The sequence below is a fragment of the Phyllobates terribilis genome, unplaced genomic scaffold (genome assembly GCF_046119375.1).
Source record: "Phyllobates terribilis strain yellow unplaced genomic scaffold, ASM4611937v1 Scaffold_12__6_contigs__length_324123572, whole genome shotgun sequence".
In the NCBI taxonomy this organism is placed as follows: Eukaryota; Metazoa; Chordata; class Amphibia; order Anura; family Dendrobatidae; genus Phyllobates; species Phyllobates terribilis.
In genome coordinates, this window is record NW_027362772.1 from 252501815 (window position 1) to 252521046 (window position 19232).

The 19232-nt window shown below is 44.9% G+C and overlaps 1 protein-coding gene across 2 annotated transcripts in view; it reads left to right on the plus strand.

Moving 5' to 3' along the window:
- Positions 1-19232, plus strand: part of TMEM240 (transmembrane protein 240) — an 86174-nt gene that overhangs the window by 40204 nt on the left and 26738 nt on the right. For both annotated transcript variants that reach the window (XM_073656833.1, XM_073656834.1), the window contains exon 3: positions 13199-13407. In XM_073656833.1, coding sequence (XP_073512934.1) covers positions 13199-13407 — 209 coding nt within the window. The remainder of the gene's footprint in view (positions 1-13198; positions 13408-19232) is intronic.

Consider the following 19232-nt stretch of genomic DNA (forward strand, 5'->3'; position numbering starts at 1 on the left):
TCCTGCTACTATCCCAGTTCTATGACTCCTGTTAAAACAAAGCTTCAGGTGATAAATGATGGATGAGGTGGTGGCAAAGGAGAAAGAGCAGGGGGAACAGGGACCATTCACATCAATATCAGGCCAGTCAACCACACATGCCTTGTAGGATATGTTTCTGTACCAAAAGGAGCGGTTCGGCTACACAGTTATAGGGCATACAGTGAGTGCAATGCCTACCAAAAATTTAGAGGCACTCCAATGCCGCTTGGAAGTGACATGGAGGTCAGAGGGCCTTAACTAAACCATTTTTTCCATTTATAGCAACTGGCACTCCTGTGCACTGTTGGCCTAAGCAGTGAATGGAAGGCTTTCCAAAAATGATGAGGAACTGCAATGCCCCTTGAAACAGACGTGGATTACAGCGTACTAAAAACCTTCTACCCATTATTGGGGAATGGGTCTCCCTTAGTGTTTACCTATGCATTGAAAAGCAAAAGCTGACTAAAATTAGGAGGAAATGCAATGCCCGTTGGAAGAGTCGTGGAGGTCGCAGTAGCTTAACAAGACGGTTTGAATGCCCCTTGGAAAAGTGGTGGAGGTCACAGTAGCTTAACAAGACGGTTTTAATGCCCCTCGGAAGAGACGTGGAGGTCGCAGTAGCTTAACAAGATGGTTTTAATGCCCCTTGGAAAAGTGGTGGAGGTCACAGTAGCTTAACAAGACGGTTTTAATTTCCCTTGGAAGAGACGTGGAGGTCCCAGTAGCTTAACAAGACGCTTTTAATGCCCCTCGGAAGAGACATGGAGGTTGTAGTAGCTTAACAAGATGGTTTTAATGCCCCTTGGAAAAGTGGTGGAGGTCGCAGTAGCTTAACAAGACGGTTTTAATGCCCCTTACAAGAGCCATACAGTACAGCATCTTAAAAATATTATTCCCATTATTGGGGAGTGGGGCTGCCACAGTCTTTGCTTATGTCTTCCAAGCAAAAGCTGACAAAAATAAGGACGGAGAAACTTTCAATAATGGCAACACGGACCACGGTCACCCTGGTGGTATAGTGGTGGTGGAGGCTGAGGATAAGGAGAAGAACATAAAACAGCCGAAATGAGGAAGCGTATACCCATGTGTGGGTGTGAAGCGGTGCATGTGAATACACCTCCCGAAATAACACAGTGGATTTGACTTTATGTTACTCTGCTGTCATTTGGTGGTGATGAGAAGTCTGGCCCAATCCAGCCCTTGTTCATTTTGATAAGGGTCAGCTTGTCAGCATTGTCAGTTGACAGGCGAGTGTGCTTATCAGTTATAATTCCCCCAGCGGCACTAAAAACACGCTCCGATAACACACTAGCGGCAGGGCAGGCCAGGACCTCCAAGGCGTACAGAGCGAGTTCTTTCCAAGTGTCCAGCTTGGATACCCAATAGTTAAAAGGCACAGAGGAATCACGGAGGATGCTGGTACGGTCGGCAAGGTACTCCCTCACCATCTTTTGAAACTTTCCACTCCTTGTGAGAGTACCCCGCGCCTCAGGGTCTGTCCGAAGGGAGGGTCTGAGAAAACTGTCCCAGAACGTTGACAGTGTTCCCCTGCCTCTGCTGGATTGGAGTTGCGTCTCTCTCGCATGTACGTCTTGGTTGGGCAACCAACTGTAACCTCTGCCGCTAGCGTGTTCAGAAGGGCCTTCTGGTACTGCCCCATTTTTGTAGACCTCTCCACCTCAGGAATAAGAGAGTGAAAGTTCTCCTTGTAGCAGGGGTCTAAAAGTGTCACCAACCAGTAATGACTGTCACCCAACATTTTGACAACGCGAGGGTCACGGTTAAGGCAGCGTAACATAAAGTCAGCCATGCGTGCCAGACTGGTAACGGGCAAGACTTCCGTGTCCTCACCAAGATGACGACTAAACATGCTCTCCTCCTCCTCCTCCTCCCCCCAGATCTCAGGCCACCCACGCTGAACCGACGGTATGACAGTTGTACAGGTACTACCGTCTACAGCGCATGATACAAGCTCCTGTTCTTCCTCCTCCTCCTCCTCTCCCTCATTGTCCCCCAATGCACGTTGGGATGAGATGAGGCTGGGCTGTGTGTAATCGACCGCTACGGCTTCTTGATCCATCTCATCATACTCTGGCTGCAATGCCTCCTCTTTAATTCTCTGCAGAGAGCGTTGCAAAAGCCAGACAAGTGGAATGCTGACGCTAATGATGGCGTCATCGCCACTCACGATCTTGGTGGACTCCTCAAAGTTTGTCAAGATGGTACATATGTCAGACATCCAGGTCCACTCCTAAAGTCTTATGTGTGGAGTCTGACCTGAATATCGACGGCCTTGTTGCAGCTGGTACTCCACAACTGCTCTCTTCTGCTCACAAATCCTTTGCAACATGTGAAGGGTAGAGTTCCAACGTGTGGGGACATCACACACCAGTCGATGTGACGGAAGCTGCAAACGCTGCTGCAACACAGCAAGGGTGGCGGAAGCTGTAGCTGTTAGAACTCTCCTGTTAGGTTTTTTTTAGTTTGCTGGTCACATGACCATTTTTGCCTATTTAATCCGGCTCCGCCCTCCTGGTCTTGCTGGACTTCATTGTATTTACTACTCTTGAGCTAGCTTGGTGCTCTGTTGCCGTTCTCTGTTAGTTTTGCTAGGTCTTCTGACCTCTATGCTTTTTGTTGTGTGTTTGTCTTTGACTGCTACTATTTCTGCTAGGAGGTGTCCAATTTATCCCAGTCCCTAGTTCTTGTAGGGATCCCTCCCTCACTTCTATAGGTCTTCGTACAGACTAGCCGAGGACTTTAGCGGGTCTGATCGCAGGATCAGGTTCCCCGTTACATCGTAGGGATCTAGTTTAGTTCTATTGTAGGGACAGATCTCCTGTCTTTCCTTAGTCCCTGTAGCAGATCATAACAGTAAGTCCAGCCCTAAAAGAAAAAAAAAATTTTCTCTAAGGAAAGACCTCCAGTTTTCCATCATGGTCTCTGTTCAAGATTTGGCTCAACGCTTGCAGGGACTCTCTCTGGAGGTGGCCGAGCTCCAACAACACGTGAGTAGCTGTTCTGGAGCGCATTTTGTGGAACCAAAGGTACGTCTGCCTGATCTATTTTTTGGCGAACAACAAGATTTTTTTTCTTTTAAAAATGCTTGTTTATTGTATTTTCGTTTGAGACCCAGATCCTCTGGTGATGAATCACAGCGCATAGGGTTCATAATGTCACTTTTGCGCAAAGATCCTCAGGGATGGACCTTCTCTCTCCAACCTAGTGATCCGTGCTTTAGATCAGTGGATAGTTTTTTTTCTGCTTTGGGTTTGTTGTATGAGATCCTGATCGTGTCTCATCTGCTGAGTCTGAATTGAGACATTTGAGGCAGGGATCAGGTAATGTGGAAAAATATTGTTCTCACTTCCGTCGGTGGTCTGCCCAGGTGGGGTTGAACGATTCAGCTTTGAAAAGCTTGCTTCTTGCAGGGCTAGGTGAAAGGGTTAAGGATTTACTGATTGCTTATCCCACACCTGGAAACTTGCAGGAGGCAAATGCAATTAGCTATACGGGTGGACAGGAGACTGCGTGCAAGGGTTAATGAGAGCAAATCCTCTGCTATGTCAGCTCCTGAGAGGGTCTGTGCTGACAATGGAGAGCCGATGGAGATTGGGGCGATGACACCCCACTCTCAGGAAAAAGACCGCAGGCTTTCTGAAGGCTTGTGCTTCTATTGCGGAAATTCTGGTCATTTTATTAAGAACTGTGTGCTTCGTATGAAGAAAGAAAAAAAAATGGTCAGTTATGCCTGTATTGCCTGTTTAAATTCTAAGGGAGTATTCCTATCTGCCACTACTGCTGCTCAGGATGAATTAATTGAATTTCGGGTATTTGTGGATTGTGGTTCTACTCTGAATGTGATTGATGGGGGATTCTTGGAAAAACTTAGATTAGAACCTAAAACTTTGTCATCCCCTATTGCTGTGGTTTCTGTTGATGGCTCTCCCTTGAAGAGTGTTACTCATAAGGTCTGTGAATTTCCCCTCACTATTAATGGTATTCACCAAGAAAATTTGGATTTGGTGGTATTGGATAATTTGCCTTCTCCAGTAATATTGGGGTTACCCTGGTTAAAATTGCACAATCCTGTACTGGATTGGTCTACCAATGAAATTAAGTCCTGGAGCCCTAAGTGTTATGACAAGTGTTGTAACGGATGTATTGCTGCTGTGGATAAAGGGGAATTGCCTGTACCTATTCAGGATTTTTGAAGAGTTTTTTCTGAGGAGGAGTCACAAATTTTGCCTCCCCATAGAGACTATGATTGTACCATTGAATTTGTCCCTGAAGCGACTCTTCCTAAAAGTCGTTTATTTAATCTTACTATTCCTGAGAGAAAGGCTTTGGAGGAATACATACAGACAAGCTTGGCCGCCGGTCACATTAGGCCTTCCAAGTCTCCTGTGGCTGTTGGATTTTTTTTTGTAAAAAAAAAAGATGGCGGTTTACGTCCTTGTCTGGACTTTCGTGAGATTAATAAAATTACTGTACGCAATCCTTAGCCACTGCCATTGATTCCTGATTTATTTAACCAGTTAGTGGGGGCCAAGTGGTTCTCTAAAATTGATCTCCGGGGGGCATACAATTTGTTGCGCATGAAGGAGGGTGATGAATGGAAGACTGATTTTAACACTCCTGTGGGTCATTTTGAGAATCTGGTTATGCCTTTTGGTCTTACCAATGCTCGAGCATTTTTTCAGAATCTTATTAATGACATCCTTAGACCTTTAATCGGCAAAAATGTGGTTGTGTATTTGGATGACATTCTGATTTATTCGCCTGATCTGGAGTCTCATTGGCGGAGCGTACGTGAGGTATTACAGTTATTAATGGACAATTCGCTTTTTGCTAAGCTGGAGAAATGTGAGTTCGCTGTACAGAGAATTAGTTTTTTGGGCTACATTATCTCCAGTGAAGGTTTTGAGATGGACCCGGTTAAAGTTCAAGCTGTGCAGGAATGGCCTAGGCCTATTGGTTTGAAATCGATACAGAGGTTTTTGGGTTTCGCCAATTATTACAGAAAATTCATAAAAAAATTTTCTATTATTGTCAAACCGCTGACCGATCTCACCAGGAAAGGTGCTAATGCGGTTCAGTGGACTTCTGAGGCCATTGAAGCTTTTGTGTTTCTAAAGGAGAGGTTCACCTCTGCTCCCATCCTTATGCAGCCTGATGTGACTAAGCCGTTTTTGGTTGAGGTTGATGCTTCTTCGGTGGGGGTCGGTGCGGTGTTGTCTCAGGAAAACAAGGATGGAGTACATCCCTGTGCCTTTTTTTCAAAAAAATTTTCTGAGACTGAACTTAATTACGATATTGGTAATCGGGAATTGCTGGCTATTAAACTCGCATTTGAACACTGGCGTCACCTCTTGGAAGGTGATGAATTTCCCATTCAGGTTTTCACTGATCATAAAAATCTGATCTATCTTGATGCTGCCAAGCGCTTGAATGCCCGTCAGGCTAGGTGGGCACTTTTTTTCTCGCGGTTTAATTTTTCCGTTACTTACATCCCGGGTACCAAGAATGTTAAAGCGGATGCTTTGTCTCGCAGCTTTTCTCCCATGGTCGGTGTTGAGGAGGAAGAGGAGAGCATTTTACAAGAAGGTGTTGTGATTGCTGCTTTGGACTCCTTTTTGGAGGATGAGATTCTTAAAGCTCAGGAGAATGCCCCATCTAACACTCCCCATGGGAGGTTGTTTGTGCCTAGGACCTTTAGGAGAGATTTGTTTGTTGAGTGTCATGAGTCTCGGTTGGCAGGTCATCCAGGAATTTCTGAGACCAAGAGACTTGTGGGTCGCAGTTTTTGGTGGCCTGGATGGCAGAAGGAAGTCATTAAGTGGGTGCGCCAATGTACTGTGTGTGCTAGATCCAAGTCTTCGCATGCTCCTGCTGCGGGGTTGCTTTGCCCTCTGGAGGTTCCTAGTGCACCTTGGACACATCTGGCTATGGACTTTATTACTGACCTTCCCCCCTCTGAAGGTTTCACGGTCATCTGGGTGGTCGTGGACCGTTTTAGCAAGATGTGTCACTTGGTTCCCTTCATCAAACTGCCTTGCGCTAAGACACTCGCTAAGGCCTTTGTCAAGGAAATTGTCAGACTACATGGTGTTCCTACTGACATTGTTTCTGATAGGGGACCTCAGTTCGTGGCTCGTTTTTGGCGTGCCTTTTGTGACAGGTTGGGAGTTCATTTGTCGTTTTCATCTGGATATCATCCTGAGTCTAATGGCCAGACAGAAAGGAAGAACCAGGATGTTGAGCAGTTCTTGCGTTGTTTTGTGGCAGACAATCAAGAGGGGTGGTCTGAGTTTCTGCCACTTGCTGAATTTGCTCTTGACAACCATACATCCTCTTCTGCTGGGTGTTCGCCTTTTTTTTGTTGTTCTGGGAGACATCCGTCTTTTGGGTCATTCTCCAAATTGGTTTCGGCTGTGCCTGAGGAGGAGAGTTTTTCCGGTGATTTGGAGAGAGTTTGGACGGATGTGCGTGGTAATCTTCAGGAGTCTAACAAAAAATCTAAGAGGTACTTTGATAGGAAACGGCAAGAGGTTTTGTTTGCTGTTGGTGACCTGGTTTGGTTGTCCTCTAAGAATCTGCGATTGAGGATTCATTCTAAAAAATTGGGTCCCAAGTTCGTAGGGCCCTTTAAGGTGCTTCAGATAGTTAACCAATCTGCTGTTAGGTTGGAGGTTCCTACGTCCTGGAAGATTAACCCGGTGTTTCATGTTTCTCTGTTGAAAAAAGCTGATGTGTCGGATGGTGACGCCTCTGCCACTGTTCCTCCGGTGGTGGAGGACGGGGAATATGAAATTTCCCGCATCCTAAATTCTAGACGGTATAGAGGGAGTTTGCAGTATCTTGTCGCTTGGAAGGTTTTCGGACCTGAGGATAACTCATGGGTGAGGGCGGATGATGTTTCTGCTTCCAGACTGGTCAGAGCGTTTCACAGGAGTTTTCCTGGTAAGCCTGGGCCTAGGGGATCCGGAGGATCCTCTTAGAAGAGGGGGTACTGTTAGAACTCTCCTGTTATTTTTTTTTTAGTTTGCTGGTCACATTACCATTTTTGCCTATTTAATCCGGCTCCGCCCTCCTGGTCTTGCTGGACTTCATTGTATTTACTACTCTTGAGCTAGCTTGGTGCTCTGTTGCCGTTCTCTGTTAGTTTTGCTATGTCTTCTGACCTCTATGCTTTTTGTTGTGTGTTTGTCTTTGACTGCTACTATTTCTGCTAGGAGGTGTCCAATTTATCCCAGTCCCTAGTTCTTGTAGGGATCCCTCCCTCACTTCTATAGGTCTTCGTACAGACTAGCCGAGGACTTTAGCGGGTCTGATCGCAGGATCAGGTTCCCCGTTACATCGTAGGGATCTAGTTTAGTTCCATTGTAGGGACAGATCTCCTGTCTTTCCTTAGTCCCTGTAGCAGATCATAACAGTAACCGACTTGCGAAAATGAGCTGACAGGTGGCGTACTTTGACGAGCAGATCTGGCAACTCGGGGTACGATTTAAGAAACCGCTGAACCTCAAGGTTAAGCACATGAGCCAGGCATGGTACGTGTGTGATCTCGCCTCGCCTCAGAGCCGCCACCAGGTTACGGCCATTGTCACACACGACCATGCCTGGATGTAGGTTCAGCGGTCTCAGCCACAGATCTGCCTGCTCTTTCACAGCTGTCCACAACTCACAAGCAGTGTGAGGTTTCTCACCTAAGCTTATGAGTTTCAGCACAGCCTGTTGCCGCTTGGCGGAGGCAGTACTGCAGTGCTTCCAGCTTGTAACTGATGTGGTGATATCTGAGATGGAGGCTGAATATGAGGAGGAGGAGAGGATGATGCGCAGGAGCTGTACACTGTGGGGGCAACTCTGACTGACATAGAGCCCGCAATCCTCGGTGTGGGGAGGATGTGTTCCGTCCCAAGGTCTGACTGGGTCCCGGCTTCCACTATGTTTATCCAGTGTGCCGTCAGGGAGATGTACCGTCCCTGGCCACAAGCACTTGTCCTCGTGTCCGTTGTCAGGTGGACTCTCCCAGTAACTGCATTGTTGAGGGCACGGAAGATGTTTTGGGACACGTGCTGGTGTAGTGCGGGGATGGCACACCGGGCAACATAGTGTCGGCTGGGGACCGAGTACCGAGGGACGGCCACCGCCATAAGGTTGCGGAAGGATTCCGTCTCTACCAGCCTAAAAGGCAGCATTTCCAATGCAAGCAGTCGTGAAATGTGCGAATTTAGGACTGTGGCCTGTGGGGCGTTGGCTGCGAATTTCTGCTGTCGTTCAAAGGTCTGGGATATGGACAATTGAACGCTGCGGTGGGACGTGGACGTGGACGTTGATGCTGTTTCTTGAGAAACTGCCATAACAAGTGAAGACTGAGAGGAGGGGGCATCTTTGCATGCAGTATGGATAGGGGATTGCCTTGCACACACAACAGGGGGTTCTATTGCACGCACAACAGCTGAAGAAGCAGTGGTGACACCCGCTGACACTGGTCGTGGACCCTGGGGTTCACCCCACAAAGTCGAGTGCTTTGCTGCCATGTGCCTGATCATGTTGGTGGTGGTCAAGCTGGTAGTTTTTTCACCCCTGCTGATGCTGGCCTGGCAGGTGGTACAAATGGCCTTTTTGGGGTTATCAGCAGAGTCTTTAAAAAAATTCCAGACTCTGGAAGACCTACAGGTTGTACTGGCAACGTCCCTCGTGTTTGTGTTACGGGGAACTGTTGCCTGCCTTCTGTGTGCGGCCACCACACTGCTTCTTCCTGCCTGCTGGGGTACTCTGCCTCCCTCACCCTGTGTGCTGCTGGCCTCGCTCTGCATGTCCTCATGCCACGTTGGGTCAGTTACTAGATCATCCACCACCTCCTCCTCTTCCACTTGCGCACCACGATCCTCCTCCTCACTTCCTGGCAATTGTGTCTCGTCATCGTCCACCTCTTGTGACAAATTGCCAGCGTTGACTTCCTGTGGCCGTGGCTGTTCAAATATTTGGGCATCGCTACATGGGATCTCCTCTTCCACCACTTCAAGTGGAGCAGGCGAGGGGCACAGATCTGGAAATGGACCAGTGAACAGCTCCTCAGAGTGTCCAAGTGTGGGATCAGTTGCTGTCTGACGACACTCGACATGGTGTGAGGAAGGAGCATCAGGGTGAGGAGGAGTATGCGGTCGAGACTCACGGCTACTAAGATTTGACCGTGTGGAAGACTGACCGGAGGTGGTGGTGCCCAGGTAACTGGAAGTATTATCTGCTATCCAATTAATAACTTGTTCACACTGATCAGTTCGCAATACTGGTGTTGTTCTGTGCTTCCCTAGTAATTCTGTCAAGAAGTGGGAGCGAGAAGATGTGGCTGTTGGTTGTGGCACATTTTCACCTTGGCCACGGCCCCGTCCTCTGCACGCACCATCACCAGAACGTCCAGTTCCACGTCCCTTGCCACGCGCCTTGCCCATTGTAAAGGAAGTAAAATAGCTTACACTCGCACTATCAATGGAAAAAGGGTAATAAAAAGTAGATTAGAACCGTGGATGAGGAAAACCACAGTTCTATTTCTCTGGCCTACACCCGACTCTTTTAAACAATCTGAACAATCAGGGAGAAACTATTACTGTTTTTCTTTGCGGAAAAAATACCAAAAGCTGAATAATAGAGATTTTTTACCGTGGAATGGCAAAACCACAGTTATTGTTTACTGGGGTATACCAGACAATTTTAAATAGATATATTTGCGGCTGAACAGTGAGCGACACACTCAAACTGTTTTTTTTAGGTAAAAATGGCCCAAAAGTGGATAATACAGAGGTTTGAACCGTGGAACTGCAAAACCACACTTCTATTTCTCTGGCCTACACAAGACTATTTTCAACAAATATATTTGTGTCTGAACAATTAGGGAGATACTATTAAAAAAAAAAAATTATGGCAAAAAATGCCAAAAGCAGGATAAATAGAGATTTTTTACCGTGGAACGGCAAAACCACAGTTATAATTTACTGGTGTATACCAGACTCTTTTAAACAGATATATTGGTGTCTGAACAATCAGGAGATACTATTACTGTTTTTCTTTACGGAAAAAATACCAAAAGCTGGATAATAGAGATTTTTTACTGTGGGACGGCAAAACCACAGTTATAATTTACTGGTGTATATCAGAGTCTTTTAAACAGATATATTTGTGTCTGAACAATCAGGAGACACTATTACTGTTTTTCTTTACGGCAAAAAATGCCAAAAGCAGGATAATACAGAGATTTGACCCGTGGAACTGCAAAACCACAGCTCTATTTCTCGGGCCTACACCAGACTATTTTCAACAGATATATTTGTGTCTGAACAATCAGGAGACACTATTACTGTTTTTCTTTACGGCAAAAAATGCCAAAAGCAGGATAATAGAGATTTTTCACCGTGGAACGGCAAAACCACAGTTATAATTTACTGGTGTATACCAGACTCTTTTAAACAGATATATTGGTGTCTGATCAATCAGGAGACACTATTACTAGTTTCCTTTACGGAAAAAATACCAAAAGCTGGATAATAGAGATTTTTTACCGTGGAACGGCAAAACCACAGTTATAATTTACTGGTGTATACCAGACTTTTTTAAATAGATATATTTGCGGCTGAACAGTGAGCGACACACTCAAACTGTTTTTTTTAAAGGTAAAAATGGCCCAAAAGTGGATAATACAGAGGTTTGAACCGTGGAACTGCAAAACCACACTTCTATTTCTCTGGCCTACACCAGACTCTTTTAAAAAAATATATTTGTGTCCGAACTGTCACAGACACACTTTTTCTTTTTTTTTTTCTTTTTTTTGGGGGGGGGGGCACCAAAAGGTTAATAAGATGGGTATTTGTACAGTGTGAAGGAGGAAATAAAAGAGGATTTAGATGAAAAAAAAAGGATTTTTCCTGGCCCCCGAGACCTGGAGCTAAGTCCAGCAATTTCAGCAACAGGAGCACACAGGACTGTAATGCAGAGTTTGCTGGCATAACCACTGCGTCTCCTATACAGCCTGCCTGCCTGCCTGCCTGATATCTGGGATGGATATTAGTCCTGAAAAGGACTGCTTGTTTGATCTGGCAGCCTTTACAGACCCTACACTAACTATTTCGCAGTATATATCTCTCCCTAACTCAGCAGCACTCTCCTTACACTCGCTGATCCCAGGCGACTGTGTCCAAGATGGCGGCGCCCGGTTTTAAATACTCGAGGTGACTGGCTGGCAATCCCTGCATGTTCATTGGCTCTGTAAAGAGCGCCAAACATGCAGGGCGGAGACCCGAGCTCCCGCCCGAGTAACCCGGAGATGCTCGGTGCTCGCCGAACATCCCGAGTAGCGTGATGCTCGGGCGAGTACCGAGCAGTGTCGATCATGTTCGCTCAACACTAGTATAGAGCAATTGTATATTGCTGACGGAAAATACTAAAAATGAAATTATTGAGATTGTTTTAAATTTTTATGTGTATTTTTATATCTAGCTCTCTTTAAAGCAATTTTGCAAGAATAATTTTTTTTTACTGGTAAAACTTGCTACTCCTGTGCCAGTTCTCCATCCTGCCTTGGCCTTTGCTGACAAGCTGCAGAAGTGACATCATGATCGCTGCAGCCAGTCACAAGGCCCAGCAACCTCATACTCCCTACTTCAGCATCACCGCTGAGTGATTGGTGTGCTGTAGTTGTGATGCACTGCTGTGTCCTGTCTACAAAGACTAGAGCAGCAGCAGGTAGATGGTATACGAGGACACGTGGAGAAATAATGTTATTTTTTTTGTTTAGCAAGGCAGTAAAAATAATAATTTTTGGAAAGCTCCTTTAAGTATATATGAAAAAATGCACATAAAAATTGAAAGCAATCTCGGTAACGTCAATAGCAGCCATTACTGTTTTTCACTTTTGGAATCCCAGCATCTTTTAGGGCAAGATTAGTCATTACAATTGGACATTTTGTGGCTCTTACCTCTTTAAGTGAATATTTCCAGTTTGCCAAAAACTTAGTTGATAGGTCATAACCTTAGATAGTCTTTGTAAAGTTACATTAAAGAAGCACTCTCATCCTCTTAATATATTGCAATCATCATATTATATAGCACTGTGTACTTACAATTGCTCATTTTGCCTTTCTACCCAGCTAATTCTTCTCTTTTCTCTGCTCTATGTAGAAACAGGAAGAGTCTTGTTCCTGCAATAATCATTCCCCTCTACAACTCCTGACCCAGCTGATGCTCTTTCCCCTGCCATAGACTATTAGAGTGACTCATGACTTGGGCTGAGAAAATTGACCTCCTGTTTATACATAGAGCTTAGAAGGATTCCTCTAGTCAGTTTTTAATCAAGTGATGTCATAATTCTTCTCTTTTCGTTTGGGTCTAACTGGGTAGAAGGCAAGATGAGCAATTTTAAGTACACAGTGCTGAATATAATATCATGATTGCAATATATTAAGAGGATAAAAATTTTGATGGGAGTGCTTCTTTGACGATCGTAACTTTCTTGTAAGTTCTGTCAAGGAGAACATACGGTAAATGATTTAAGTGTTTGAAAGTCGAAAAGTTTTGTCTACAACTTACTAAATAATGGTTTCCCCTATCTATTGCCTTAATTCAATGGCTTAAATTCTTAAAAGTTGGGCCAGAGGGTAAAAGGAAAAAAAAGGAAAAAAAAAATTTAAAATGGCAAACTCATGAAGAGGGAACATCTAGGGAACTACAGATGAGTTTGTCTGTAGGTTACTTGTGCTGGAGGCCATGCTATCAATAGTCATTTATAATGAAAATCTCTTGACGATGATATCTGTGTTCGAACGCTTTACTTTTTCCATTCTCGTTGTAATCCAGCGTCCTATTTTACCACATCACTGCTTTCTTCTGTTGGGTAAGTAGCTTGAAGGGTAAATGGGATTTCTCACAACAAGTCAGAACTTTTCACATTCACGAGGCCAATGGCTACATCTATTCATTCTTCTGATAGAACCCATCTCTTTGACCCAACTCTCAATCTGATCCATGTGACATATCTAATTGACATGTCCTATGGAAAAACCCATTCAATTGTTCTCCTAAAGTTCTTCTCATTGAGCTCATTAATTAATAAGACCATTTTCATTCTATTTATACTGATCTAACCATGGATTTTTCTTTCTCAACCCAACCACTCTTCCAGGTACCACGTTCACTATGTCATCCCGTACGACGGAGACCAGTCAGTGGTGGACTCATCAGAGAATTACTTTGTCACCGACAATGTAACTAAGCAGGAGATTGACCTGATGCTGGGACTCTTGTTAGGATTTTGTATAAGCTGGTTCTTGGTCTGGATGGACGGGGTTCTACATTATGCTGTCAGAGCATGGAGGACCAGTAGACGATATGGTAAGTTCATGATTTACTCATTATTTCTGGTTATCTCTGAACTGACCCAGTGGCAGCAATTTTCAAGATTGGCCAACATGACTAACGCAGGTGAAACAGAAAGCCCTATGACATGGGTCTACTTCCCACATAATGGTAATGTTTTTGAGATTTTCTCAATAATTAAACAGTTTTAATATCTTGTTTTAACTTTCTTTCTTGTGGCTCTGGTTTGGTTGTATTCTATGAGTTGATCACAGTTACGCCGACCTAGATAAGACATAAGAATTTTCCTGTTGTGCTGCTCCGTAAGAAGCAGAATAAATTTATTGTGTCTTTGTTAAGGCTAAACTCGAATATTGTGGTCAAGTCAAAAAAGGTGTCACTCGTATCATATAGAGGTTGTCCAAGGTGGTAAAAACATGACTTCCCAAAAAAGACCCTTTACCTGTCCATCAATTGTATGTGGTTCAGTAGCTCAGCACTAATTTCCTTCAGTAGAGCTGAGCTTCAATGCCAGTCCCAACCCTTGGCGCGGTGTCTGACCATTTCTGGGAGAAGGCAGCCATGGTTTTATAATCCTGGACTACCTCTTTCAGTTGATCACACGTATTAATGATTTGAGTTACATAGATCAAATGTGACAACGTTACCAAAAAGAGAAAGCAAAGACCTCTTAGAATCCCTAAAGAGTTGGCCAAGTCATCCCGAAACCTAACAGGAAAACAACGCTTTTTGGAAGGTTTCTTCTTTGGAAGGGGTGGAAGAGATGTAGAGGGGACAGGGAGGAGGCATATAGGGGGCATGGCCTGAAAAGGAGGAATGGCGATTGGGGAAAAGTTTTAACAGTGTGTTTAGTGGCGGCATGAAGTGCCCTTCTTGGCTCGTCAGAAGATTGGAAAGGATGATGTAGAAAATTTGTCAATAGTTCATGAATCAGATGCCCACATCTGCCTGCTTAATGCGCATGCTCCGTCTTGAGAATATATCACGCATGCGCAGAGTTTCAGGGGTGGACATGATGATGCTAGGCAGCGGTGATACTATCAATCAAGAAAAGGGGAAGATATGCGATTCTACAGCCAAAGCACTTTCCAGGCTGAAGACCAACAGAAGGGCTCTTGTGACCTAGTTAGCAAATAGATTAAAAGGTAATTTTTCTAGCAACAATACTATTATCATCAGTAATTAAAGGGGACCTGTCACCAAGTCAAATGTATCCAGTTTTTGCTCCTGTTTTATTCTGCTCTCCTGAGTATTCCCTTTTTTGTTTTTCTTTTGTAAATCCGCTATATGGTTTCAGAGATATGTGCCTTTATATTTAATGCTTATTCTTTGGTCTTTACAAAGGGGCGTGGCTCACAGATACTCTGGGGCGTGTCTTTAGGCTGCTGTGCATAATTACCATATGAGCCATGCCTCCTTATAAAGACCATAACAATTAGCGCTAAATAAAGAGACCCATATCTCTGGAACTGTATGGCGGATTTGAAAAAAATAAAAAGCAAAATACTCCGGGAAGCACTGGATTGGTGACCACCATACACACTAGATGATCCGCTGATCCCACCAAATTCCAAAAACTCAGCCAATATTTATTTTACTGTGTATGTGTATGGCCATCTTAACCCTTTCTTAAAGGGGATGTCTGACGGAAGATAAAATGGTAGTGAATCTCTCCTCATTTAGCTCTATTGAGTGAAGGTTTATTTTATTTAGAGTCTGCAAATACGTTATATTTGTATAAAGATATCACGGCCCCCATTAAAGAAAATTACTTTTTACAACGAGTGAAATTTTGACTCAGTGAGAAATTAGTATATAAGACTGGACAGTTTAGAGGAAAGATAGATCCAACCATCCACGTAATATGTCAGGTCATCAGATATACTTGAGCATGTCCCTGGAGGATCTGGACGGTCCTGAGATAGTAAACACTGTTATTTTGCAGAATGTCCCTATGACCCTTATGGAAAACCTGCAAACCCCATTATAAGTCAGTGGAGTCCACCGGCTCCATTATAGTTACTATAACTCTGTTATTAATGGATGCCATGACATTATCGTGAACAAAACCTTAGGCCATCAAAAAGGTCCAGCATAAAATTTATAATTGCTTATCCCATCTCTATTGGTAATCATTAGAATATGGCTGAAGGTAATGTAGTGAAGTACGTCATTGAGTTTGGGGGTCCTCGATCCTTCATCTTAGTTTTTTCAGCTGTTGGTTGTCTGCTATTCAATGTTTTTGTGCCAAAGAGTTAGTTTTTTGGGACTTTTGTGGTAAATTGTGTTACAGCTCTGGTTCTTGTATTTGAAACACTTGTGGGTTATGTTTTCAATTCCTCATCAGTGGTTCCAATAAAATGTGGGAACTGGAAAGGAATGGGTGAAAACGGCACACTAATGAGGTCAACAAGGCATAGACCGGTTTTACACATCCAACTTTTCACGGACTGAGTTAGGACAACTGTGTCCGGACTGGCCGTGAATCTTCTGACCCGAACTCAACAACCTCAGATGCTTTTGAGGCTGTTGAATAGGAGACCTGCGGCCGGTTCGGACATATTCCCACGGTCAGGGCCGGCTCCAGGTTTTTCTGGGCCCCGGGCGAAAGAGTCTCAGTGGGCCCCTTTAACACATACCACGATTCATGATGCAGAGATACGGCGGAGAAATATATATATATATATATATATATATATATATATATATATATATATAGTACAATGCAAAGATTTCACTTCTTACATTACATGAGTGATATCTATTGTAAATTCCACAATAGCTCAGAAACCGGTGAATCGCTCCACACAGAATACTGGCCCCCATATAAGGCTCCATACAGAATACTGGCCCCCATATAACGCTTCATACGGAATAGTGGCCCCCATATAAGGCCCCATACGGAATACTGGCCCCCATATAATGCCCCATAAGGAATACTGGCCCCCATATAAGGCCCCATACGGAATACTGGCCCCCATATAAGGCTCCATACGGAATACTGGCCTCCATATAAGGCTCCATACGGAATACTGGCCCCCATATAAGGCTCCATACAGAATACTGGCCCCCATATAACGCTCCATACAGGATACTGGTCCCCTTATAAAGCTCCATACAGGATACTGGCCCCCATATAACGCTCCATACAGGATACTGGTCCCCTTATAAAACTCCATACAGGATACTGGCCCCCATATAAGGCTCCATACGGAATACTGGCCCCTATATAACGCTCCATACAGGATACTGGTCCCCTTATTAAACTCCATACAGAATACTGGCCCCCATATAACGCTCCATACAGGATACCGGTCCCCTTATAACGCTCCATACAGGATACCGGTCCCCTTATAACGCTCCATACAGGATACTGGCCCCCATATAATGCTGCATGCAGGCTGTTACCCCCCACATAATGCCCCATACAGGCTGTCCCCCCCTTATAATGCTCCATGCAGGCTGTTACCCCCCACATAATGCCCCATACAGGCCCCCCCCTTATAATGCTCCATGCAGGCTGTTCCCCCCCACATAATGCACTATGCAGGCTGCCCCCCCCTTTATAATACCCCATGCAGGCTGTTCCCCACCTTATAATGCCCCATGCAGGATGTCCCCCCCTCTCTTTATAATGCCCCATGCAGGATGCCCCCCCCCTCTTTATAATGCCCCATGCAGGATGTCCCCCCCTCTCTTTATAATGCCCCATGCAGGATGTCCCCCCCTCTCTTTATAATGCCCCATGCAGGATGCCCCCCGCCCTTCTCTTTATACTGCCCCATGCCTCCATACATTAAAAAAAAAAAATCAAATACTCACCTCCCTTCTCCTCACCTGCTACCTGCTACCTGCTGCCTGCTACCCGCTGCCTGCTGCCCACTGCTCGGGTCCGAACTCCAGCGTTGTCGGCGTCTTCCCGCTCAGCGCTCCCTGTGACGGCTCAGGGGAGGGCGCGGTGTAAAGACGTCACCGCACCCTCTGACCTGAGACGTCACAGGGAGCGCAGAGCAGGAAGACAGCTGATCTGCGGAGGCACGGGGAGAGGTAAGTATCCGGCTGCCGGGGCCCTGAGCAAGCGGGGGAGAAGGGCGGGCGCTGACACCGCTCTCCTCCGCCCATAGCCCAGCGGGGTTCGCGACCGTCAGTGGGCCCCCCTGCCTGCTCAGGGCCCCGGCATTTGCCCGGGTGCTGACGCCGGCCCTGCCCACGGTGAACGTCGGATTTTTAAAATTGGCCTTCAAGTGGATTTACACAGACCGTGAGTTTACATCCCTGACATATCCACTGTAAAAATCTGCAGGTTTTGCATGAAAATTTTGATGCAGATTTAGGTTGTGTTCACACTGACTCTTTTTGTTGCATTTTTGTAGTGGAAATCATATTTTTTTCATATGTTTCTGTGGCACCACATTGATTTTTGTGAGCCTAAATCAAATGAATTGGAAAGTCACTGGATTTCTTTATAACGAATCTGCAGTGTGCGAATATACCCATAATGAAAAAAAAGTCTCCAAAAGGAAATAAAAGAAGCTGGTCATGTTAATTCTGCACAAACCCTGCCCCATGCACATGCACATTTGGCTACAGATGCATTTTACTGATACAAGGAAGTAAGCGGTGGCCAGACACCGCTGGCGGCAGATTGTCTCCAAAGAATGCAAAAGGATCGGGTGTTTAAATTCAATATGTCCGATCCTTCTCTCCCCTAACATTATCTGTTGGGGAGATGGCGGACTGGTCGTGCTGAAATCCGCAGGATCCACTTTTTAAGTTGTCCAATGATTTCGATGGAGAAAACAGTCAGATACAGAGAGAAAAAAGAAGTTGAGCCTTAGCTCAAAATTCGAGACTCTTACCAAGTATGAGATAAAGAACAGAAGTTTTAGGTTTCTTCACCCTTCGTCTAATTGTGATGAACATTTTCTAGGGTCAAATATCTCTTTAATTCCTGCCATTCTCACATCATTATATAAGAATTTCCACGTTCGTAGGATCATCTCCAAAAAACAACTTCAAGAAATCAGACTGTGCCCAGGAGGACTTGTCATCAAGAGTTTCTTGAAGATGTCAGGATGTGTTTCGATTCCTGAGGCCACAAATGTCTTAAAAGTAACAGGAATCCCCCGTGACATTGATTGTGTTTGACAGTAACAACAATTTAGTTAAAGCGCATTTTGTACCGTACCCACATCCTATCAGCCAAGTCTCCAAATTCTACTCATCTTTGGCCCATGCAAGAAATAAACCATTTGTGAACATACAAGGTCCTCCTGTCATGTCAGGAAAATGGGGACATCTTTTTGTTGGGAGCTCACCATGCCAGAGCATATGCCCATGCTTGGTTAGAAGGGTTATCCCACCTGTTTAACTCCGTCATCTGATCACACTGGAGATGTCCTTTGATTGGCACGGGCGGTTGAAATCCCATCCACTCAAGTAGGAGCCAGCATTTGCAGTGGTTTTCCGCTTTGACCCATGCAGTCAACTTTTATAGAGGTTCTTACGAAAGATGATAACAAATTATTTTTACCATTCCCACTCCGATTCCACACTTTACGACTCTTCCATGCCTTCATTAATGTACTTTTGGATGTTCAGGCTCCATCTAATAATGGAGCGTCCCTGTGCCCACACAATAAACTTTCTAGACATGCTTCTTTTAGAAAAGTTTTGGTGGGGCCAAGAAGATTTCCTAATTTTTCTAGGAGTCCTGGAGATGTCGCCTTTTCTGGAAACCCCCTGGATATGCTAGCATGGTCTATATTAGGTTGTACAGGGGTAGCAGATACACCTTGGTACCTAAGATAGATCCTTTTGTTGAAAAGGACCTATCACTT